The 26,473-nt window shown below is 37.7% G+C and overlaps 1 protein-coding gene across 9 annotated transcripts in view; it reads left to right on the top strand.

Annotated features, from left to right (window-relative positions):
• The window catches only part of LOC100152623 (zinc finger protein 37A), a 130,679-nt gene that overhangs the window by 24,435 nt on the left and 79,771 nt on the right, over positions 1-26,473 (top strand). For 5 of the 9 annotated variants that reach the window (XM_084996982.1, XM_084996983.1, XM_021072371.2 and 2 more), the window contains exons 3-5: positions 9,240-9,305; positions 23,394-23,520; positions 23,785-23,880. In XM_084996982.1, coding sequence (XP_084853108.1) covers positions 9,240-9,305; positions 23,394-23,520; positions 23,785-23,880 — 289 coding nt within the window. The remainder of the gene's footprint in view (positions 1-9,239; positions 9,306-23,393; positions 23,521-23,784; positions 23,881-26,473) is intronic. The other 4 variants (XM_084996980.1, XM_005670986.4, XM_084996981.1 and 1 more) reach the window with 1 other exon arrangement.

Raw genomic sequence — 26,473 nt, 5'->3', positions numbered from 1 at the left:
CACTTCACTTAGTTGTTCTTCTGGGGTTTTATTCTGTTCCTTCATCTGGAGCATATTTCTCTGCCATCTTATTTTGCCTAACTTTCTGTTTGTGGTGTTTGTCATTTAGGTGACAGGATTGTATCCCCTGTTGCTTCTGGTGTCTGCCCCATAATGGGTGAGATTGATCCAGGGGCTTGTGCAGGCTCCCTGGTGCCTGCCCATTGGTGTGTGGAGCTAGGTCCTATCCCTCTGGTAGGCAGGGCTGTGTCATGGGGTGTGTTTAGATGTGGATCTGTGCTCAGGATGACTTTGGGAAGCCTGTCTGATGATGGATGGCAGTATGTTCATATGGTGTTGGTTGTTTTCCCTGAGGCATCCCATCCGTGGAGACTGCATGGTGTTGTTTGGGGCCATGTTGTGCCAGTATGATGACCTCCAATAGATCTCACACTGATTAATATTCTCTAGAACCTCTGCCTCCAGTGTCCTACCCCCACAGTGAGCACAACCAACCGCTGCCTCCCCAGAAGACAGTTACAAGAACCTCAAGTAGGTCTGGCCCAGGATCCCATGGAGCCGTAACTACCTTACTCTGTGTCCTACTGCATGTGAAATCTTGTGTGCATCCTCCAAGAGTGGAATCTCTGTTTCCTTCAGTCCTGTGGAGTCCTGCACTCAAGCCCTGCTGGGACTTCAAAGCCAAATACTTTGGGGGCTTCTCTCAGTGACAGACCTTCAGCCTGGGGAACCTGATGTGGGTCTCAGAACTCTCATTCTGTGGGAGAATCTTTGTGAAATAATCATTTTCCAGGTTGTTGGTTGCCCTCCTAGTGGGTATGGGGTTTGATTACATCATGAAAGCACCCCTCTTACTGTCTTGTTGTGGCTTATTTGTCTTTGGATTTAGAATATCTTTTTTTGTAGGATCTAGTTTTTTGGGGTTTTTTTTGTCAGTGGTTGTTCAGCAGTTAGTTGTGCTTTTGGAGTTTTTGTGAGAGGAGATGAGCTCAAGACCTTCTATTCTGCCATCTTGTCTCTTTCTTATTGACCTTTTATCTAGATGTTCTATTCATTAATTGAAGTGGGGTATTGAGGTCCCCACCTATTGACATAGAACTCTTCTTCTCCCTTCGAGTCTGTCAACATTTGCTACATATATTTTGGTTCCCATTTCTTTGGTCCATATATATTTTTGATTGATGTATTTTCTTTATGAATTAACCCTTTTCCAAATATAATGTCTTTCTTTATGACTTAGTGCATTTTTTATATTAATACAGCTATCCAGCACTCTTTTGGTTACTGTTTGTTTGCATGGTTCTTTTTCCATCCTTTTACTTTGAACTTACTGTGACTTTGGATCTACAACGATTCTCTTATGGACAACATATAGTTGGATCATGATGTTTTTGTTAGTCTGCCAATCTCTGCTTTTTAATTGCCCAGTTTAATCCATCTACAGTTAAACTAATTATTCATAAGGGAAAACATATATAATTGTGTTGTTTCATTTTTATATGTTTTATACCATTTTTGTCCCTAATTTGCCCATTACTGCTTTCCTTTGTTTTAAATTGATTTTTTTTGTAGTTCACTGATTTGATTTCCTTCTCATTTCCTTTTGTATATATAATTTATATAGCTTCTTAGTGCCTATCATAAGGATATGTATTACCATATAAAATTTATAATAATTTTATTTATTTTTTATTTTTTTAGGTTGATAGGTTGTATATAGATAGAAAACAAACAAACATACATACCTGACACTTCACTCCAAAGGTATAATGTGGCCACGATCAAAAATACTCTAAAGTCACTTAAGTATACAAAGTGGCTTGTGGCAGAGAAAACTCTTGAGCAAGATAGGCTGAAGTATCAGAGAAGTAAGATTCAGACAAATATTGCAAAATAAGTCATTACTTCATCTGACCTTTGTCCACTAAATGCCTACTAAAGCCTATTCACATAACCAGCCTGATGAATACACTTCCTCAGAGATGACCTCCAATGACATCAGAACAAAGACTCTTAAACTCCATTCTCAGCAATTTCTCATAACTCTTCTTCTTTCTTTCTTATCAATTATCTTCCATTTAAGTATTGCCCTTCGGAGGACCAGGTCACTTTTTTGTCCCCAAGCAAGATTGAAGATAGTCTCTCAAACCTAAGTCAACAAGGATTGAGAAAATTAAGTGAAAAATCTGGCCAGAGTCTTTAAAGAGTACCAGGGTGAAAGTTGAGATCTAAAATCACATATCAAGTTTAAAGGATAGGACCAGAGTTCAAGTGTAAGAAAAAGGGCCAGGAGCTGATTGCTTCTCTACTGTCTCTTTGGTTTTCACTGTAATCCAATCAATTTTCTTTCCTAGAGTAGATGCTGAGGGAAAATGGGAAAATCCAATTATCTTGGAAGGCCTGGGTCCAGGGATTTATGCAGAGGAAATCCTGGCACATACAAATACAGAGACTTTAATCATTGATCTCCTGTGGTCTCTGAGCACTAGTTCAACTGCAGGAGATGTCACAGAGATGCCGTAAGATTGAAAACTTGAGGCAGGTTTAACACACTTTGTAGAGTGACTCAAAGTACAGTACTAATTGGAAAATATACCTTTGAAATTTTGAAAATTTCTTTGCAAAAAAGCAGGTATTCTTAAACTCAAAGACTGGAGTCATTGTGGCATCAAAATAATTAAATGACTAATAAGGACAAGGCTATGTGTGATTATCAACACCATGGAGAATGCAATGATTTTTCTGGTGATATTGATCACCTTAAGACATGAACCAGATTGTTCAAATCCAAAATCTCCTGTTTACAATGAGCAAGTTGACTGTATGATGCAAAAGTCTTCAATATAACCTTTGCTTTAAAAAAATATACTCTTAGTTCAGACCATCATTCATCATACTTTTGTGTAGCTTTTTTTTCATTTTTTTAAATGAAAAGTGGACCTTTTATTGAAACCAAAATACAATCCTTATACACTTTCAATGTGAGGACCCAGTAACCGAAATGCAGGTATTCCTGAGAATGATACTAAATGAATCCCTATTTGAGCCAATACTAATGAGGCACTCTATTTTTATTTTTTACAGAATAAAATACATATATTTAAACAATTACATTCACACAGATTATTATATCATGGATCTTAAGAAAGAGATTAAGTGACTCCCTCTGGAGAAGTGAAATGGAAAATATATGCTGAGACATATAGGAAATTTATTCTATGCTTTATCCCATTTTGTATGGCTTTCATCTTTACTATTTAGTATTATCTATTACATTTCAATTTTTCTTTAAAAATTAGCATTATATTAAAATTGCATATATTATGCAACTAAAATTTATAAAGAAGAAAGCCTTATATACCATTAAATATTTTATACAGCATAATAAAAAGAATAACTGGTAAGAATAACAAAAATAATACACCCTCTGAAAATAAGTAAAATATAAAATGCATAAATTGGTTAAAAAACAGTGTAACTATTTAAATATGTCCTCACAATTTGTTACATCTTATTGATTCTTCAATATAGGCATTACACCATTCTAGGTGATGTGATAAACAAGACATTATAGACCTTACATTGTACCATGGAGAGAAATGGTTATTAATAATACAATTATAGAACTGTATTATTTAATTGTACAGTTGCATTATTTAATTATAATTATCATAAATTCTTTGATGGAGAGGAAATCAGAATCAGATCTAAGACTTCAGCATCCCAAGAATGATGTCAAATGACCCCCTTCATGGTGGATTATGCACGTATTTACTATGAGATATATTTCTTCTCCAGAGATTCCTTGTTTGTGTATCAATTGTATATTTTTGGTTTGCAGTTATTCTGAAGTTTTGATATAAGAGGCTATATGTATATGAGATTGTTTCAAGTTGTTGTTCTCTTAATAACAAGTTCATCTCCAGTGTCCTGCATTTGTACCCACCTCTTCTCATGTTTTCCGATTTTGGTGGTATAATTTTGCATGGATGATTTTGTATCTTTACTGTATACGAAATACATCTTTACTGGTGAGCCTTGTCATTTGTGGAATTTTTTTTTCCTGTTGCTGTCTTTTCTTTTATGCCTAGAGAAGTTCCTTTAATATTTGTTGTAAGGCTGGTTTAGTGTTGCTGAATTCTCTCAGCTTTTGCTTATCTGTGAAGGTTTTGATTTCTCCCTCAAATCTGAACGAGAGCCTTGCTGGGTAGAGTAATCTTGGTTGGAGGTTTTTTCCTTTCATCACGATAAGTACATCATGCCACTCCCTTCTGGCCTGCAGAGTTTCTGTTGAAAAATCTGCCGATAACCTTATTGGGGTTCCCTTGTATGTTATTTGTTTCTTTTCCCTAGCTGCTTTCAAGATTTTCTCTTTGTCTTTAGTTTTGGTCAGTTTGATTAGTATGTGTCTCGGGGTATTCCTCCTTGGGTTTATTTTGTATGGTACTCATTGTGCTTCCTGGATTTGAGTGAGTGGTTCCTTTCCCATGTGAGGGAAGTTTTTGGCTATTACCTCTTGGAATATTTTTTCTGTCCCCTTCTCTCTCTCTTCTCCTTCTGGCACCCCTATAACACGGATGTTGGTGTGTGTTCAACATTGTCCCAGAGTTCTCTGAGATTCTCTTCATTTCTTTTCAATCTTTTTTCTCTTTCTTGTTCTGCACCCGTAATTTCCACTAATCTGTCCGGCACCTCGCTTATTCGTTCTTCTGCCTCCTGTATTCTGCTGTTAGCTGCTTCGAGTGGATTTTTTATTTCGGTTATTGTATTTTGCATCTCTTCTGGTTTAAGTTTTATATCTTGTATCTCTTTGCTCAGTGTTTCCTGTAAGTTATCCATCTTTGCCTCCAGTTTATGTCCAATGTCTTGCATCATCTTCAGCATCAGCAGTCTAAAGTCTTTTTCCTGGAGGCTGAGAATCTCCTCATCGCTTTGCTGGTTTTCTGGGGCTTTTCCTTTCTCCCTCATCTGAGTTATAGTTCTCTGTCTTTTCATTTTTATAGGTTTTTGGTGTGGTGACCTTTTTACAGGTAATAGAGTTGTAGCCTCTCTTACTTCTGGTGTCTGCCCCCCTGTGGCTGAAGTCCGTATGGGGGGCTTGCTGTAGGCTTCCTGATGGGAGGGGCTGATGCCTGCCCCCTGGTAGGAGGAGCTGATTCTGATCCCTCTGGTGGGTGGGGCTTAGTCTCTGGATGGGATTAGAGGCAGCTGTGTGCCTGAGGGGTCTTTAGGTAGCCTGTTTACTGAGGGGTGGGGCTGTGGTCCCACCTGGATTGTTGTTTGTCCTGGGGCTTCTCAGCACTGACTGATGGGTGGGGCCAGATTTTCCCAAAATGGCCACCTCCAGAGAAAGGCACTGCTGCTGAATATTCCCGAGAGCTTTGCTTTCAATGTCCATCCCTCACAACAAGCCACATTCACCCCTGTTTTCCCAGGATGTCCTCCAAGAACTGCAGTCAGGTTTGACCCAGATTCCTATGGAGACCCCGCTCTGCCCTGGGACCCAGTGCACGTGAAAGTCCGTGTGCGCCTTTTAAGAATGGGGTCTCCGTTTCCCCCAGTCCCATGGAGCTCCTGCGCACAAGCCCCACTGGCCTTCAGTGCCAGATGCTCCAGGGGCTCTTTCTCCCAGTGCCAGATCCCCACACGTGAGGGTTTGATGTGGGGCTCAGAACTCTCACTCCTGTGGGTGAGTTTCTGTGAACCAGTTAGTTTTCAGTCTGTGGAGCTTCCCACCCCAGAGGTATGAGGTTGTTTATATCACGAAATCACCCCTCCTACCTCTTGATGTGTCCTCCTCTTTTTCTTCTGGAGTTAGGGTATCTTTTTTAAGGTTTCCGGTCCATTTGGGTGAAGAATGCTCAGCCTTTAGTTGTGAATTTTGTTGTTTTTAGGAGAGAAGTTGAGCTCCAGTCCTTCTATTCTGCCATCTTAATCCTCTCTCTCTGTGTAGCTTTTTTCATACAACATTTTATTTTAGATGATCTCCCAATTTAAGATGTCACAATTTCTTCTGTGCTGGTGTCTGGACTCACTGAGGTTCAGGTTCTTTTTGCTTCAGCACAGAAGGAATTCAGCAACAGACAAAGTGATAGGCAAGAAATAGATTTATTAAGATAGGACACTTGTGAGAGATGCAGGCAGGCAGGAAAGGAGGCTCTCTATAATAATTTTAAATTGATATGCAAAACCTGTTTAATATGCTTTGTTTCTACCCCTACTGTGTTGTTGCTTTCCCAAAGCGCACTTTTACAAATTTTGTTTTCAGTAACATAGTTATTTCACATGCATACGTCTTTGAAATCATACAGTGAATTAAAAGTGGAGTTACAACCCCGAATAAAATATCATTAGAGAGTTCCCATCGTGGCTTAGTGAAAACTAATCTAAGTAGTATCCATGAAGATGCAGGTTCAATCCCTGGCCTTGCTCAGTGGGTTAAGGATCTGGCATCGCCATGAGCTGTGGTGTAGGTTGCAGACACGGCTTGAATCCCAAGTTGTGCCTATGGTGTAGGCCTATAGCTGTAGCACTGATTCAACCTCCCTAGCCTGAGAACCTGCATTTGCCACAAGTGCGGCCCTAAAGAGCAAAATAAATAAATAAATAAATAAATAAAAATAAATAAGTTGGTGTTTACATTTACTTATATGGTTATCTTTACTGAAAGTCTTTTCTTTTTTTTCTAATTTTATAATGATTTTTATTTTTTCTATTATACCTGGTTTACAGTGTTCTGTCAATTTTTTTCTTTTATGGTTCTGAGTTAACTGACTTACATCCTTTCATTTCAGTCTGGGAATCTCTCTAGCATTTCTTGCAGAACAAGGGATAATGGTAATGAACTCCCTTGCCTTATGTTTATCTGAAAATACCTTCATTTTTAAAAGACATTTTTTTGGGGTATAGAATTTTTTCTTGACAGGTTTGCTTTTTTTTTTTTTTTTTCCTTTCAGCACTTGGAACATATCAACCCAGTGCTTTCTGACCTCCAAAGTTTCTGCTACCAATCTTATCAACATATCAACCCAGTGCTTTCTGACCTCCAAAGGAAACTGCTACCAATCTTAACGAGGATCTCTTTTATTTGATGAGTTGCTTTTCTCTTATAGCTTTCAAGATTCTTTTTCTTTTATTTAATAATGATTTTTATTTTTTCCATTACAGCTGGTTTACAGTGTTCTGTCATTTTCTACTGTACAGCATGGTGACCCAGTGACACACACATGTACACATTCTTTCTTCTCACATTATCATGCTCCATCATAAGTGACTAGATATAGTTTCCAGTGCTATAGAGCAGGATCTCATTGCTTATAAGATTCTTTGTCTTTGTGAGTTTGATTATAATGTGTATTAATGAATGTATCTGAGTTTATCCTACTTGGCATTCTTCCATTTTCTTTAATGTATAGATTCATATGTTTCCTCAAATTGAGGAATTGGGGGACATTATTTCTGCAATATTTTTTACTGTCTCTTCTCTTATGTTCTTTCTCCTGCAGCTCATAATATTTTTCTGCTTGAATGTGTCCTGTTTTTCTTCATTCTTTTTTGCTCTGCCTCTCAGACTTGGTAATTTCAGTTGTCCTTCCTTAAAGTTATATGGTTCTTTTCTGCCCTCTAGTGAGATTTTCATTTCAGTTATCATACTTTTCAGTTTCAGAATTTCTATTTGGTTCTTTATTATAATTTCTCTTTATTGATATTCTTATTTGCTTCATAAATTTTTTCCAGGTTCCAGGTTACATTTTTTATGGTTTCTTTTAGCTTTTTAAGCATATTTAATACAGTTATTTAAAGTCTTTGTTTATTTAGGCAGTTCAATCTCTAGTATTACTCAGGGACATTTATGTCAATTTATATTTTCCTTTGATTGAGCCATACTTTGTTTCTTTGTATGCTTTGTGATTTTTGTTGTTGTTGAAACTGCACATTTGTGTATTATAATGTTGTAATGTTAGAAATTATTTTCTTGCCTTTCCCCAAATTTTCTATTCTTGATTTTTGAAGGCTACAGTTATCTGTGTGACTTTTCCAAACTCCTTTTATATTTGCAAAGTTTGTATTTCTTGTCATGGGTGGTCACTGAATTCTCTGTTCCTTTAGTTTGTGTTCAGTTAGTGTTTTGACAGACTTTTCCTTGAAGACTGGGATAAAACAAAAACTAAAGACCTCTTCCAAACCACAACTTTCCCAGTCTTTTCAAATTGGCTCTGTGCTGGGCTTGTTCTTTAGGACTTAGCAAGTCCATGTTCACTTACTCTAGTCTTCACATCCTACTTTCACTGAGTGTAGAGATCAGTTAGAAGTGAAAGCTTAGGTCTTCTGAGGTCTTCTCCAGACATGCATTTTGTCCTGGGTATTTGTATGACTCTGATTTCCCTAGTGTACATAGTACTTTTGGTTATCTTAATCTCTCAAAGAAGAAACTCTCTCCCCAGTTTCTCCCCCAGGCTTTAGATGATCTATTATATGTCTCTACTGTAATCTTTTGCCCAAGTACCTGTGGGCTTTTCTTTTGCCTTAAAATGTTTATGAGCAGTGCCCACTGTTTTCTGCTTGGGCTGACTTTTTTTGTCTATGATTTAATTTTTTTTTATTTTTATTTTTTTGTTAGAGCATAGTCGATTTGCAGTATTTTGTTCATTTCAGGTATACAATGTAATTTTTCATTTGTATTTATTGCAAAATGATAATTACAAGATGTAATTTTTTTGCAAGTGTTTACTCCTCCTCCATGTTTTATAGAAATAATTCTAATATTTTTTACATTTTGAATATTAAAATTTTTCATTTTTCAGAAATTAAGTGCTAATGATTTAGACGTCCATATAAGTATTCAGGTTATTTTGTTGTCCCAATATCAAAGGTAATCTACAGTAGTTCTTGAGCTATATAGAAAAGCTGTAATTTAAGTATTGTCATGTGTGAAGCCCTTCAGGTGACTTATTAGCTCATATAATTCCAACAGTTCTTTTATATCATTTTAGAGCTGATGAATGGTAGTAAACAAAAGGTTATATGTGGAAGGTAGATGAAGTGTTCAGGGAACACTGTAAATGGTTGAGACATTGTACCTGAGTTTGAGTCCACTGCAATAAATGACAGTGGACTTGTCGTTTTGTCTTTTATTGAAGATTTTATCATCTCATTTTAGGTTGCCTATTGGTGAACTTATCTATATAACTTTAGCTTCTCAGTTGATTGATGGAGCTATGCCACTTCTCATATTTCAGGTCATCTCAGTCTCTGAGTCCTCAGCATGTGGCATTGTCCATGGTCATTATGGAGGAATACTTAAGGTACATGTACTTCCTTAGGAAGTTCACAGTCTTATGCCACCTGTTCATTAAACCACTACCCTTCCATTTACAACCTCAATAACTGTCTTCTCTGGCTTTATCAGAAACTAGTTAATACCATTCACTCACATTCTAAATTACATCTTGTGTTATGTATTTCTCTTTCTTGGTTTTGTTATATTGATAGAGTACATTCTGGAATATTTTGTAAAATGGGTTCAAGAATATGCGCTTTTTAATTTTATCATATACTTATCTTTCTTTGTTGTATGAATGGCTGTTTGGCTGGTGATATAATTCTGGGGAGAAAAAAGTTACCCTCAGAAAATTGTTAGCATCTCTCTCCATTCCCTTCTGTTACTGGTTTTTGCTGAAGGTGAATCAGGTATCAGTTTGATCTTCATTTCTTTGTAGCCAGTCATTGCTTGTTTACTTTCATAAAAATTTAAGAATTTTTAATTGGATTTCAGAATCTTTATCAGGTTGAGCTATACATTTTTACCTTTTTTCCAGAAATCCTCCTTTTTATTCAGTGTGTCCTTTATTTATTTCCCTTTTAGGACTGCACCTGTAGCATATGGAAGTTTCCAGGCTAGGGTCAAATTAGAGCTGCAGCTGCTGGCCTTTGCCACAGCCACAGCCATAGAATTGTGGAATCTGAACTTCATCTGCCACCTACACTACAGTTGGAGCAATGCCATATCCTTAATCCACTGAGCAAGGCCAGGGATCGGACCTGCATCCTCATGGATACTAGTTGGGTTCTTAACCCGCTGAGCCACAATGGGAACTCCCAGTGTGTCCTTTAACTCTGATGGTTCATGTATCTCTACAGGCATATGCACTGTTATTTCTTTTTTTATTTTCTCTAATCTACATGATCTGTCCTGGAATTTCTTTTAGAGTGGTATTTATCTTTTGGATTCATTCATATTTTATAAACTCTTCATTATTTTTCTGATTTTTGTTTTAAGAAATTTATACATTTTGTATTGTCAAATTTGTTTTTCTAGTACCCTTTTGAGAGCATTTGTCTTATATTTCCACAATAAAGCAAATGTGAACATTTCCAAGTACTCTTTTTTCTCTGTGATGGATTCTGATAGCCAGCTATTCTGACTTTATGTGAAAGCAATATTCTCTTGAATATCTTTGGGAATTCTATTTAGAATATTTTAAAACTTCCCTTTATTTTTTGCACACCCCACCCCCCTTACTCTTCAGTGATTCTGTTCATCCTGGTGGCTTACTTTTAAAATGCTTTGGTTTTCCCTACTAAGTCTTCATTTTCCTTTTGTATTTTTCTATAAAGATCTAGTTTGATTAGCACAGGTGTAACTATGGCAAGACGACTTGATAGATAGGAATGCAGATATGGATGTTTCTTACCACATTCTCTCACCAGAAGGTTCTGTAGGTGAATAGATAGGTGATAGACATGGGAGGACTCTCCCTCAGCCCAGGCAGAATAGAAACAGGTAAGCAAGCAGGAGGTCCCTCTTCAGTTTTTGAAATGGAGAATGCTTTATTTTTAAATTAGAGCACTAAGGGTATGTTTAATTAAGTAGTTGCTTTAAAAGAAACAACATGCTATTATGGAGGATTGAAGTTTGAGGAATTGTATTTCTTTTTCTTTCTTTTTTTTTTTTTTTGTCTTTTTGCTATTTCTTTGGGCCGCTCCAGCGGCATATGGAGGTTCCCAGGCTAGGGGTGCAATCAGAGCTGCAGCCACTGGCCTACGCCAGAGCCACAGCAACGCGGGATCCAAGCCGCGTCTGCAACCTACACCACAGCTCACGGCAACGCCAGACCGGTAACCCACTGAGCAAGGGCAGGGACCGAACCCGCAACCTCATGGTTCCTAGTCGGATTCATTAACCACTGCGCCACGATGGGAACTCCAGGAAGTGTATTTCTTAGTTGGCTTCACTTTGGGCAGAATTGTCCATATTTAGCCATCCGTGTAGAGGACTTGTTCCAGGACCTCCCATGGATATCAAAATCTACAGATGCTCAAGTTCCATACATAAAAAGGTGTGGTATTTGCCTATAGCCTACTCGTATGCTGTGTACTTTATTTTAAAAAATATTTCCCAGTTTTATTGAGATATAATTGGTATACAGCACTGTGTAAGTTTAAGGTGTACGTTATAATAATTTGACTCACATCATGAAATGATTATCTCAATAGGCTTAGTGAACACCCATAATCTCATACAGATACAATACTAAAGAAATAGAAGAAAAATTTTTTCCTTGTGATGAGAACTCAGGATTTGCTATTTAACTTTCATTTATAACATACTACAGTGTTATTTTTTATCATGTTGTACATTATATTCCTACTACTTATTTATCTTATAATTGGATATTTGTAGGTTTTGCCTATCTTCTTCTAATTCCCCTAGTCCTACACCCCACCTCCAGTAGCCACAAATCTTATCTCTTTTTCTAGAGTTAGTTTTTGAAAGATAATTGACTTAATATTGTTCCTGGTATACAACATAGTGGTTCTATATTTCTCTGTGTTTCAAAAGGATCACCATGATAGGTCTAGTTGTCATCTGTTACTATATGAAGATATTACACAATTATTGACTGTGTTCCCTACACTGTACATTTTATACCTGTGACTCATTTATTTTAATTGACTGAAAGTTTGTGCCTCTTAATCTCCCTCACCTATTTCTATCCTTCATGTGCCACCCTCGCCTCTGGCAACCACTTGTTTGTTCTCTTTATCTATGACTCTGTTTCTGTTTGGTTATATTTGTTCATTTGTTTTGTTTTTTAGATTCCAGATACAAGTGAAATCATACAGTATTTTTCGTCCTCAGTCTGACTGACTTACTACACTTAGTACAATACTCTCTAGGTACATCCATGTTGTCATATAAATGGCAAGCTTTCCTTTTTTTTTTTTTGTTTTGTTTTGTTTTGTTTTGTTTTCTTCTTCTTTAGGGCCGCACCCACAGCACACGGAGGTTCGCAGGCTAGGGGTCCAATCGGAACTATAGCTGCTGGCCTACACCACAGCCACAACAACTCCAGATCCGAATCACATCTGCGACCTACACCACAGCTCATGGATATGCCTGATCCTTAACCCACTGGGCAAGGCCAGGGATCTAACCTGTGTCCTTATGGATGCTAGACATTTTCATTAACTGCTGCACCATGATGGTAACTCCCAAGATTTCATTCTTTTCTATGGCCGAGTGGTATTTCATTGTGTATATGTGGACGTTTATAAGTATTCACACATCCATACCACATATTCTTTATCCATTCATTTATTGATGGATACCTAGGTAGCTTCCATATCTTGGCTATTGTAAATGATGCTGCAGGGAACATAGGAGTACACATATATTTTTAAATTAATATTTTCATTTTCTTCAGATAAATGGCCAGAAATGGAATTAGTAGGTTGTATGGTAGTTGTATTTTTAGTATTTTGAGGACTCTACATACTGTTTTCTTTTCTTTCTTTCCTTTTTTTATTTTTATTTTTTTAAGGCTTCCCCTGCAGCATATGGAAGTTCCCAGGCTAGGGGTCGAATTAGAGCTGCAGCTGCTGGCCTACGCCACAGCCACAACAAAGTGGGATCCAAGCCACATCTGCAACCTACCCCACGGCTCATGGCAATGCCTGATCCCCCACCCACTGAGCAAGGCCAGGGATGGAACTGCATCCTCATGAATACTAGTTGGGAACTCCTCCATACTGTTTTCTGTAGTGGCTGCACCAGTTTACATTCCACCAATACCACTTGGGGTCCCTTTTTTCCACACCTCACCGAAACTTGTTATTTTTGTCAATGGCTGTTCTGACAGGTGTGAGGTGATATCTCATCATGGTTTTGATTTGCATTTCCCTGATGATTAGTGATGTTGAGCATCTTTTCATGTGTCTATTGGCCATCTGTATCTCTTCTTCAGAAAAATGTCTGTTCAGTTCCTTTGTGTGTTTTTTAATTGGGTTTCTTTTTTTTTGATGTCAAGTTATATGAGTTCTTTGTATATTTTATATATTAACCCTTTGTTATATATATCATTTCAAATGTCTTTTCCCATTCAGTAGATAGCCTTTTCATTTTGTTGATAGTTTCCTTTATTGTACAAAAGCATCAGTATGGCATCAGTAGATAGTATCAGACAAAAAAAAACCAGAAGCAGGGTACCTACAATTTATACAAGCACAGAAGTTGGCAGAAAGTGCTTTTTAGTCTGTGGTAGTCCCACTTGTAATTTTTGCTTTTGTTTCCCTTGCCTGAGCATACACATGCAAAACTTTGTTGAAATTAATATCAGAGTATGCACTGCCTGTGTTTTCTTCTAGAAGTTTTATGGTTTCAAGTCTTATGTTTAAGTCTTTAATCCAGTTTGAGCTTATTTTTTATGGTGTGAGAAAGTAGTCCAGTTTTCTTAGCACCATTTACTGGAGTTGGTTTTTCTTGCATTGTATATTGTTGCCTCCTTTGTAGTAAATCATTTCATATACATTACTTTAAACCATCTGTAGATTACTTAAAATACCTAGTACAATGTAAATGCTATGTAAATAGTTGTGACTACAACATAGATGCTACATGTGTAGTTTCTGGTGTGTGGAAAATTCAATTTTGTTTTTTGAAACTTTCTGGAATTTTTTTTCCCAAATATTTTCAATCCATGGTTGGTCGAATCTATGGATGCAGAACAGGTGCATATGGAGGGCCAACTGTTTATAGATCAGTTTTTTTTTTCTTTTAATAAGTGTCCTGAGACCTTATAGAACTAGCTTTGATCTTCATTAATTGCTGGATCTCCATAGAGTAGGGGGCCACCAAGGTGCCCTGGTAGTCAGTTACTTAGTTACTTGGCTAGTCATTCATCTTACCGCCTATGCCAACCACCAGCCCTAGATAGAGGGCTTAGAGTTTGGTGTCTCTGGCTGTGGTTGGAAGATGCCCTTTCTGCCCCCTTCTGTGCTTGTATAAATTGTAGGTACCCTGCTTCTGGTTTCTTTTGTCCGATACTATCTACTGATGCCACCCAGAAGTTCCATATAATTGACTTTTTTGATGTTTTCTGTTATTTGAACATTTGTTTTCTTTTGTCTTATTTTTTTCTTCCGCTTATATTGTTGAAGGCATCAGAGGTAAATATGTGTTTTAAGTCCATCATTTTTAATTGGAAGTGTCAGTTATTTGTGAAACTGTGTTCTTTATTATTTCCCATTATTCTCTTGTCATCTGGTTCTGTTTCCACCCCTCACTGCTTTTCTTGGTTCTGTTCTTACATTTGAGAAAAGGTCTCAGCCTTCATATCCTCTTTTGCTTTTTTTCTCTCAGATGTCTTTTTTTTTTTTTTACTCAGATATTGATATTCCCTCAAATTCTGTTCTGGTATTTTTTTTTCCTCAATTTGTCTCCTCGGTGACCATCTGATTCACTGTGGTGACCCCAGTGACATAGAGTTGTTATTTTCAACCAATTCCTTGTTTTCATTTCTCCTAAACTCCAAAACCATCTATCCATCCTTCCAGTGGATAGTCCCACTTCCATGTTCTGAAGACATTTAGTGTACTGTATGTCTAGCATCTGTTTCATTGTCTATGTGTCTACCCTGCTTTTCCTCCTATCTACTCAGATGTCACAGGTTTTCAAAACCCCTGTGGCAGATCATGCAGACCCTCTGGGAGTAACTCTTCCTCATTTTCCTTTGCTCAGCAAATTCCCTGTTTAGCATCTCTGCTGCCCCCTTATTGTAGACAATCCAGCTCCAACATTGCTCTTCAGCACAGTCTCCACTCTACTTTGGGATCATTGCTTCCTCAGTGACAATCAGTTTTTATAACTGGGACTGAAGTGTGTATATCTATTTCACCATTGGATTCCTCGTATTCAGAGCAATGATCTGATTGGGGTGAGTGGAGGTAGGGAAAGAAATGGAGGCTGTGCCCCAAGGGGGAATGCAAGATAATTGTGTATATATCATATACTATCAATCCTTTATGGCATGGAAAGAAAATATTAGCTTGTGTTTTTACATTTTTATCTAAAAAATCAGAATGGAATTAAGCTCTCCTCATATGTGAATTGATGGTATGTTATTTAATTCATAGAGGAATGTAAATAACACTGGTGGTTGCTCAAGAATTTTATGGATTAGGTGTATGATTAAATATTTGGAGATCACCTACAGGATTTAAGCCAAAATATATTCCCTAGTTTCCTTTTCTGAATCTCTTTCCCCTGATTCTGCAGCCTTTATCTCATTACAGGCTCAGACCTGCTCTCCTATCCTATTGTGCAGTCCATTGACTTGCCACATCTTTTTTCCCCCAGATGTTAACTTTTCTTGCAGTTCTTCCTCATGTTTGCAAAGAAGCTACTATTTATATTTAAGTAAGGAAAGTTTTATCTGCTCACAGTGAAATCCAAACTGCTGACCTGCTCACAGGTGCCTGCACAGAACCCTTTTTATGATCTCTGTCTGGTTTTCACATATTTGTGATATGGGTCCTTTAAGTTCTATGGTAGGTATTTCTTTACATTTCCTCATGAAAATAAGTTCTCTGGGGCCAGGAAGAGTATATCATTCAACTTGGAATTCTCAAAAACTAGGACAATTTCAGGCACACGAGAGCATGCTAAAATGTAATAAATTAATTCACCAATGGTATTTCTACCATGATTTCTTTTTTATTATTAAAGAATAGTTGATTTACAATGTTATGACAGTTTCTGCTCTACAACAAAGTGACTCGGTCATATTCTTTTTCTGTATTGTCATCTATCATGGCCTATCCTAAGAGATCAGATATAGTTCCCTATGCTATACAGTAGGACCTCCTTGCTTATCCATTTCAATGTAATAGTTTGCATCTACTAACCCCAAACTCCTAGTCCATCCCACTCCTTCCCCCTCCCCCCTTAGCAACTACATATCTGTTCTATATGTCTGTGAGTCTGTTTTGTAGATAGGTTCATTTGTGCCATATATTAGAATCCACATACAAGTGATGTCGTATGGTTTTTGTCCTCTTTCTACTGACTTCACTTAGTATGAGAATCTCAAGTTGCATTTGTTTGCTGCAAATGGCATTATTTCATTCTTTTTTATGGCTGAGTAGCATTCTGTCATATGTATGTACCACATTGTCTTAATCCATTCTTCTGTTGATGGACATTAAGGTTGTTTCCATGTCTTGGCTATTGTGAATAGTGCTGCAGTGAATCTTGGAGTGCATGTATCTTTTTGAATTATAGTTTTGTCTGGATATATGCCCAGGAGTGGGATTGCTGGATCATATGGTAGTTCTATGTTTAGTTTCCTGAGTAACCACCATATTGATAGTACCATTTTATATTCCCACGAACAGCGTAGGAGGGTTTCCGTTTTTCCACACCCTCTCCAGCATTTGTTATTTGTAGATTATGAATGATAGCCATTCTGATCCTGTGTGAGGTGGTACCTAATTATAGTTTTGATGTGCATTTCTCTAAGAATTAGTGATGCTGAGCATTTTTTCATGTGCCTACTGTCTATCTGTATGTCTTCTTTGGAGAAATGTCTGTTTAGGTCTTCTGCCCATTTTTTTGATTGGGTTGTTTGTTCTTTTCTTGATGAGTTGTATGAGTTTGTATATTTTGGAGATAAAGCCCTTGTCAGTTGCATCATTTGCAAATTTTCTCCGATTCTGTAGGTTGTCTTTTCATTTTTTTTTTTATGGTTTCCTTTGCTGTGCCAAAGCTTGTCATTTTGATGAGGTCCCACTGGTTTATTTCTGTGTTTATTTCTGTTGCCCTGGGAAAATTACTTAAGAAAACATTTGCATGGTTGATGTCACAGAATGTTTTGCCTATGTTCTCTTCTAGGAGTTTGATGGTGTCTTATCTTATGTTTAAGCCATTTTGAGTTTATTTTTGTGCATGGTGTGAGGGTGTGTTCTAGTTTCATTGATTTACATATAGCTGTCCAGTTTTCCCAGCACCACTTGCTGAAGAGAATTTTTTGCATTTTATATTCATGCCTCCTTTGTGGAAGATTAATTGACTGTTGTTGTCTGCATTTATTTCTGGGCTCTCTGTTCTGTTCCATTAGTTTGTATGTCTGTTTTTGTACCAGTACCACATTGTCTTGATTACTGTAGCTTTGTAGTATTGTCTGAAGTCTGAGAGAGTTATACGTCCTGCTTGTTTTCTTTTCTTTTTCTTTTTTTTTTTTTTCTCCTCAGGATTGCTTTGTAAATTCTTGGTCTTTTATGGTTCCACATAAATTTTTTGGATTGTTTGTTCTAGTTCTGTGAAAAATGTCATGGGTAATTTGATAGGGGTTGCATTAAATCTGTAGATTGCTTTGGGTAGTATGGCCATTTTAACAATATTAATTCTTCCAATCCAGGAGCATGGAATATCTTTCCATTTCTTTGAATCCTCTTTAATTTCCTTGATTAACGTTCTATAGTTCTCAGCATATAAGTCTTTCACCTCCTTGGTCTGGTTTATTCCTAGGTATTTAATTCTGGGGGGTGCAATTTTAAGAGGTATTTTTAATATTTTCTAATATTTCATTGTTAGTATACAGAAATCCAGCTGATTTCTGAATGTTAATCTTGTACCCTGCTACTCTACTAAATTTGTTGATCAGTGTATTTTTTGTGTGTGGAGTCCTTAAGGTTTTCTATATATAGTATCATGTCATCTGCATATGGTGACAATTTTACCTCTTCTCTTACAATTTGGATACCTTTTCTTTCATTTGATTCCTGTGGCTAGGACTTCCAATAGTGTTGGATAGAAGGGGTGGGAGTGGGCATCCTTGTCTTGTTCCAGATTTTAGTAGTAAGACTTTCAGCTTTTGCATGTTGAGTATTATATTGGCTGTGGGATTGTCATAAATGGCTTTTATTATGTTAAGGTATGTTACCTCTATACCCACTTTGTTAAGAATTTTTTATCGTAATTGAATAATGAATTTTGTCAGATACTTTTTCTGATCATGTGGTTTTTGATGTTTCTTTTGTTAATGTGGTGTATGACATTAATTTGCATATGTTGAACAATCCTTGTGAATGTGGGATGAATAACACTTGGTTATAGTGTATGAAATTTTTAATGTGTTGTTGGATTTGGGTGGCTAAAATTTTGTTGAAAATTTTTATGTCTGTATTCGTCAAAGATATTGGCTTATAATTTTCTATTTTTATAGTATCTTTGTCCATTTTTGGTGTTAGGGTAATGGTGGCTTCAAAGAATGTCTTTGGAATGTCTGTTTCTTCTTCTTCAATCTTTTGGAAAAGTCTAAGAAGGATTGGAATAAGTTCTTCCTTGTGTCTGTTTGGTAGAATTCACCTGTGAAGCCATCTGATCCCGGACTTTTATTTGTAGGGAGTGTTATTATGGCACATTCAGTTTCATTTTTAGTGACTGGTCTGTTCAAGTGATCTATTTCTTCTTGATTCAGTTTTGTCTCTAGAAAGTTGTCCGTTTCTACTAGATTATCACATTTGTTGGCATATAGCTTTAAATAGTATTCTCTTGTGGTTTTTTGTATTTGTGCAGTATCCATTGAGCTTTCTCCTTTTTAATTTCTTATTTTGTTTATTTGGGTTCTTTCTCTTTTCCTCATTGTGAGTCTGGCCAGAGGTTTGTCAATTTTGAATATCCTTTCAAAGAACCAGCTCTTGAGTTTATTGATTCTTTTCCTATTGTTTTTTTAATCTCTGTTTTCTTGATTTTCTCTTTGACTTCGATTTCCTTCCTTCTGCTGACTTAGGTTTTGTTTGTTCCCATTTTTCAAATTTTTTTAGGTAGTAGGTTAGGTTGTCAATTTGACATTTTTCTTCTTTTTTGAGGAAGGCCTGTATTGCCATGCATTTCCCTCTAAGAGCTGCTTTTGCAGCATCCCATAGATTTTCCAATGGTTGTGTTTTCATTGCATTGCCATGAATGTCCATCTAAGAGCTGCTTTTGGGGAATCCCATAGATTTTCAGTGGCTGTGTTTTCATTGAATGGCTGTGTTTTCATTGAGGTATATTTAAAATTTCCCTTTTGATTTCCTCATTGACCCATTTTTTTTTGTTTGTTTTGTTTTTAGTAGCATGTTGTTGAATATCCATGTAGTCAGTTTTTTCACCTTTGGCTGATTTCTAGTTTCATGCCAGTGTGGTTAGAGAAGATGCCTGAAATACTACTTAAACTTTTAAATTGGTTGAGGTTAGTTTTATGCCCCAGTATGTTGTCAGTCCTTAAGAATGTTCCATGTGCATTTGAAAAGAATATATATTCTCAATTTTTTTGGATGTAGTATCCTAAAAACATCGATTAAATCTGTTCTGTTGTGTCATTTTGGATCCCTCTTGCCTTGGTGATTTTCTGTCTAGAGGATCTGTCCATTGATGTGAGTGGGGGTTAAAGCCTCCTACTATCATTGTGTTTGTTTTGTCTTTTTAGGTCTGTACTTGCAGCATATAGAGGTTCTCAGGCTAGGGGTTGAATAGGAGCTGTAGCTGCCAGCCTATGCCAGAGCCACAGCAATGTGGGATCTGAACTGTGTCTTCGACCTGTATACCACAGCTCATGACAGTGCTATATCCTTAAACCCACTGTGCAAGGCCAGAGACCAAACCCTCATCCTCATGGATGCTAGTTGGGTTTGTTAACTGCCGAGCCATGACAGGAGCACCTATTATTGTATTCTGATCAGTTTCTCCTTCTATGTCTGTTAGTATTTGTTGTAAGTATTTGGGTTCTCCTATATTAGGGGCATACATATTGACAAGTGTAGTATCCTTTTCTTGAATTGATTTTTTTATCATTAAATCGTGTCCTTCTTTATCTTTCTTTATAGGCTTTGTTTTAAAGTCTGTTTTGTCTGATATGAGTGTTGCAACTCCTGCTTTCCCGTCATTTCAATTCACATCTTTTTCCAGCCTCTCACTTTCAATTTATATGTGTCCTTTGCCCTAAGGTGAGTTTCTCGTGGACAGCATATTGTAGGCTCTTGTTTGCTTTTTGTTTGTTTTTACAGTCTGACATTCTATGTCTTTTGATTGGAGCATTCAGTTTGTTGACATTTAAGGCAATATTGATAAATATGTTTTTATTGCCATTTTAAACCTTGTTTTTTGGTTAATTATATATTTCTCCCTTGTTTCTTTTTTTGGTTGGATGATTTCCTTTTATTTTATGCTTGTGGCCACTTCTTTTTAGTTTTTGTGAATGTATTTATCATTTTGACTTGTGGTTGCCCTGTTTTTTAAGTATGTTACCCCCTTTCTATATCTACTTGCTTTTTTACCCCAATAGTCTTATAGGCTCAAATACATTTTTAAAAAAAACTAAAAAGTCAAGATTTTCTTACTTTCTTTCCCCACATTTTATGATTTTATGTCCTTTTTTTTTTTTTTTTTTTTTTGTCTTTTTGTCTTTTTGTTGTTGTTGCTGTTTCTTGGGACGCTCCCCCGGCATATGGAGGTTCCCAGGCTAGGGGTTGAATCGGAGCTGTAGCCACCGGCCTACGCCAGAGCCACAGCAACGCGGGATCCGAGCCGCGTCTGCAACCTACACCACAGCTCACGGCAACGCCGGATCGTTAACCCACTGAGCAAGGGCAGGGACCGAACCCGCAACCTCATGGTTCCTAGTCGGATTCATTAACCACTGCGCCACGACGGGAACTCCTGATTTTATGTCCTTTTTTACATCTTATCCTTTTGCTGTTGTCACTTTCACAAATATGTTTTCCCCCCTTTTAGCTATGTATACTGGTTTATTTAAGTAATTACTTTCCAATTGTGATTTCCTCCATCCTATATCTTCTTACTTCTTTACTATTTAGAGGAGACCTCTCAGTATTTTCTGTATTCTTTTAGATTTTGTTTGTTGGAGAAATTCTTTATTTCTCCCATTTTAAATGATAATCTTGCTAGATAGCGTATTCTGTACTACAAATTTTCCCTTTTAGAACCTTGAATATATATATTGCCATTCTCTTCTGGCCTGTAGTGTTTCTGTAGAGAAATCAGCTGATAGCTTTATGGAAGTTCCTTTATAATCCTTTGTTTTTCTCTTGCTGCCTTTAGAATCCTCTCCTTATCTTTAATTTTTGCCATTTTTATTATAATATGTCTTGGTGTAGGTCTGTTTGGGTTCAACTTCTTTGGGACTCTCTGTGCTTCCTGTATTTTAATACCTGTTTCCTTTGGATTTAGAGCATTTTAAGCCATAACTTCTTCAAAAATATTTTCAATCCTCCTTTTTCTTCTCCTTCTGGAATCCCTATTAAGCATAGATTGGCTTGCTTTATAGTATCCCATAGATCTCTTATATTGCTTTCATGTTTTTTCATTTGGTTTTCTGTCTGCTGTCCTAATTGGGTGATTTCCATTATTCTATCTTCCAAGTCACTTATTTGTTCCTCTGCATCATTCATTCTGCTCTTCAGTGCCTTTAACTCAGGTTTCATCTCTGCAAATGAATTTTATAATTTTTCTTAGGTCCTCCTTATATTTTCTAGTTCCTTTTAAATGTAGTATGCATTACTATTGATATCCACTCTTAATTCCTTCAGTATTTTCATTACCTCCTTTTTGAACTTGGTGTCTGTTAGACTGAAGAAGTCTATTTCATTGTTTGCTCCTTAAGGGGAATTCTCCTGTTTTTTTAACTGGGAGTGGTTCCTGTGCTCCTTCTTTTTGCTTTTATTTTTCTTCCTCTGCAAGTTTAGGGAAAACAGTTGTCTACTGTAGTCTTAGAGGGTTATTTTTATATGAGAGCATCTCTGGGTAGCATGTGAGGGTTACTATTTTTGGCATGAGGGCTGCTTTTGGTTTCATTGCTTGTTATCTCTTTCCTCAGTGTGTGTAGGTTATGCCCTCAATAAGAGGGTGTGCTGGTGTATGACTTGTGCATGATTCCTGGAAAGTAGAGGCAATGGGTGGTACCTGCAGTCTGCACCTGGTCATTGGGCTCTTGGCAGTGGCAGGGACTCACATGGAGGTGGAGGCAGGTGGATGCTCCTGGATCCAGGTTCCTCTGAGGTGGAGAGACCTATGGTGACTGGGGCTGCATGTGGTACCTGGTCACCAGGCCTTTGGTGGTGGAAGGTTGTGCCCACCTCTGGAGTCTGAGATGGCTGGCACAGTTTGGAACTGCTCTTGTAGTCTGCTCAGGAGGTGCCCTACTGCCTGAGAACACACATGTGTGCAGAGAAAGAAGTTCCTATGGTGGTCTTGCCCTCTCTTCCCTCTCTCTCCTTAGCAAGGTGGTTCTCTGGTGGGCCCAGGCCTTGTCCCACACTCCCTTGGTTATGTGGCCCACCACTCCATCTTGAGCCCCAGCCAACCCCATTCCTCTCTCTGGAACTGATCTCCAAAACCTGAATCTTACTGCCCAGCTCCTGCCCATGTCTCTCAGGCTGTGATGGGCTTGGTGATAGGGTTAGCTAACCCTAACCCTAACCCTGTGCAGGGTCTGTGCGGCTCTCTCTCTCTCTGCTTCACCCTTCTTAGACCTGCTGCTGTGCTTTTCTCTGAGACTTTGGGGCTCCCCTGCTGTCCTGGTTGATCTCCCCCATCAGTTAGGTGGTCTCTCAGGGTGATAATACCTTTCTTCTTTCACAGTTCCTTCTCAGCAGTGCTGGTCTCATCCTGATTACTTTTTTTTTCTTTTCTCTATCTCTCTTTTTCTCTTTTGTTCTACCCAGTTATGGGAAAGTTTCTTGCCCTTTTTGGAAGTCTGAGTGCTTCTACCAGCATTCAGTAGATGATCTGTGTGAATCATTATACCTGTTTGTGGGTTTTGTTTTGTTTATATATATATATATATATATATATATATATATATATATATATATATATGTTTGGGGGAGAAGTTGAGCTCCATATCCTACTCCTCTGCCATCTTCATCTCTCCCCCATGATTTCTTTTTTTACAAAGTATATCATGAAACAAATCATATAGTAAAGATCCTTTGTCACATTTTCTGGTCAGTTTTCAACAGGAAGAAATGGTAAGAATTAGTCTTTTAAAACTTTTTTTCCTGCCACATCATCTGATTCAGACCACTATAGATTGAGCAGAAATGTGTTTTTCTAGGGAGCATTGTCATTCAGGGATGTGACTGTGGGCTTCACCCAGGAGGAATGGCAGCACCTGGACCCTGCTCAGAGGACCCTGTATAGGGACGTGATGCTGGAGAACTACAGTCACCTTGTCTCAGTGGGTAGGTAGTACTTGTTTCCCACATAAACTGCCCGGTATATATGTCCTTTATTGTTTACAGAAACTTGTGGAATTTTTGTAGATTATAATAATATTTAGGTTTGGGATTTAGTAGCCAAGGACAGAAAGAATGTGTTGTCCTCTGCCCCATAACAGGATGAAACAAGGTTTTTTAAATTGCACACTCTTTGAGTTACTGTCCTGCTCCTTCAAAGACTCTGAAACTCATCCAGTTCATCTCATGTCATGCAATTTTCATTTCCAGGGTATTGTGTTCCTGAACCAGAAGTGATCCTCAAGTTGGAACAAGGAGAGGAACCCTGGGTATTAGAGGAAGAATTTTCAAGCCAGAGCTACCCAGGTGAGTCAGTTTGAGTATAAGCCAGATGGAGTTGAGGAAGAAATAAGACACAGAGGGTTAGTTCAGAGAATAGTCATTTTTTAAAATTTTTTTAAATTTTAAGAAAAGGAAACATAGTTTTATTATAATAATGCCTTCATTAAACCAAATAGAGGTATATAAGATATACCCATATTTACAGTAGTAAAGGGTGCACATTTAAAGTATATAGTGCAATGAAATGTGACAGTGGCCCCAGTCCAGACACCTCCTGAGAGCATGGCCTCCTCCCACCTTCTGTCTGCCCGCCTCACTTTTCACCACCCTCAGGTCATCACTGGCTTCGTTATGTTCAGTTTTTATGGTTGTTTTCTACATGGGAAGCCAAATTGTCTGGTATGGTCTTCCTTTGTCATTCCTGGAAATAGACATGTCTCTTATTTATCTTTTTGTTTTTTAGGGTTGCTTTTTTTTTTTGTGGTGTAGGTTTAGTTTCTTTTTTGTATGTTTGTTTGTTTTTCCTTTTCTTAATTGCTCAAATGAATTCATCACATCTGTAGCTGTATAATGATCATAAAAATCTGATTTCACAGGATTTCCATCCCACAGCCCAAGCACATCCCCCCACCCCCCAAACTGTCTCCTATGGAGACCATAAGTTTTTCAATGTCTGTGAGTCAGTATCTGTTCTGCAAAGAAGTTCAGTCTGTCCTTTCTTCAGATTCCACATGTCAGTGAAAGCATTTGATGTTGGTGTCTCATCGTATGTCTGACTTCATTTAGCATGATAGTTTCTAGGTCCATCCATGTTGCAAAAAATGCTGGTATTTCATTCCTTTTAATGGCTGAGTAATATTCCATTGTGCATATGTACCACATCTTCTTGATCCACTCCTCTGTCAATGGACATTTAGGTTGTTTCCATGTCTTGGCTATTGCAAAGAGTGCTGCAAAGAAAAGGGGAGTACATGTGTCTTTGCGAGTCGTGGTTTTCTCTGGATAGATGCCCAGGAGTGGGATTGCTGGATCAAATGGTAGTTCTATGTGTAGTTTTCTGAGGCATCTCCGTACTGCTTTCCACAGTGGTTGCACCAATTTACAATCCCACCAACAGTGTCATAGGGTTCCTTTTTCTCCACACCCTCTCCAGCACTTCTTGTTTGTAGACTTTTGGATGATGGCCATTCTGGCTGGTGTAAGGTGGTACCTCATCGGGGTTTTGATTTGCATTTCTCTAATAATGAGTGACGCTGAACATCTTTTCCTGTGTTTCTCGGCCATCTGTATGTCTTCTTTGGAAAACTGTCTGTTTAAACCTTCTGCCCATTTTTTGATGGGGTTGGTGTTTTTTTTTTTTTTTTTTTTTTTTTTTTTTTTTTTTTTGGTACGGAGCTGCAGAAGTTGTTTATAAATTTTGGAGATTAATCCCTTGTCAGTTGATTCACTTGCAAAGATGTTCTCTCATTCTGTGGGTTGTCTTTTCGTTTTGTTTAGGGTTTCCTTTGCTGTGCAGAAACTTTGAAGTTTGATTAGGTCCCATTTGTTTATTTTTCTTTTTATTGTCAATGCTCTAAGAGATGGATCTGAGAAGATGTTGCTGTCATTTATGTCAGAGAGTGTTTGGCCTATGTTTTTCTCTAGGAGTTTGATAGTGTCTGGTCTTATATCTAGGTCAATAATCCATTTGGAGTTGATTTTTGTGTATGGTGTTAGGGAGTGTTCTAATTTCATTCTTTTCCATGTGGCTGTCCAGTTTTTCCAGCACAACTTATTGAACAAGCTGTCCTTTCTCCATTGTATAGTCTTGCCTCCTTTGTCATAGATGAGTTGGCTGTAGCTGCATGGGTTTAATTCTGGGCTTTCCATCCTGTTCCACTGATCGGTATTTCTGTCTTTGTGCCAGTACCATGCAGTTTTGACGACTGTTGCTTTGTAGTATAGTCCGAAGTCCAGGAGCCTGATTCCTCCAGCTCCATTTTTCTTTTTCAGGGCGTCTTTGGCTATTCTGGGTCTTTTGTACTTCCAAACAAACTTTAAAATATTTTGTTCGAGTTCTGTGAAAATGTTCTTGGTAATTTGATAGGGATTGCATTGAATCTGTAGATTGCCTTAGGTAGTATAGTCATTTTGATATTAACTCTTCCAATCCATGAGCATGGCATGTCTTTCCATCTCTTTGTGTCATCTTTGATTTCTTTCATCAGTGGCCTGTAGTTTTCAGAGTACAGGTCTTTTGTTTCTTTAGGTAGGTTTACCCCTAGGTATTTTATTCTTTTGGATGCGATGGTAAACGGGATTGCTTCCCTAATTTCCTTTTCTGCCTTTTCATTGTTAGTGTATAGAAATGCCGTCGATTTCTGTGTATTAATTTTGTATCCTGTGACGTTGCCAAATTCGTGGATGAGCTCTAACAGTTTTCTGGTAGAGTCTTTAGGATTCTCTAGGTATAGTATCATGTCATCTGCAAATAGTGATAGTTTTACTTCTTCCTTTCCAATTTGGATTCCTTTTATCTCTTTCACTTCTCTGAGGCTGTAGCTAGGACCTCCAAAAGTATGTTGAAGAGTAGTGGCGAGAGCAGCCATCCTTGTCTTGTTCCTGATCTCAGCGGGAA

This window comes from Sus scrofa, chromosome 14 (assembly GCF_054392235.1).
Source record: "Sus scrofa isolate SSC_HxYL_T2T_F1_AM1 chromosome 14, Sscrofa_HxYL_maternal_Yorkshire_Landrace_v2.0, whole genome shotgun sequence".
Taxonomy (NCBI): domain Eukaryota; kingdom Metazoa; phylum Chordata; class Mammalia; order Artiodactyla; family Suidae; genus Sus; species Sus scrofa.
This window is presented reverse-complemented; position numbering and strand designations above follow the sequence as displayed.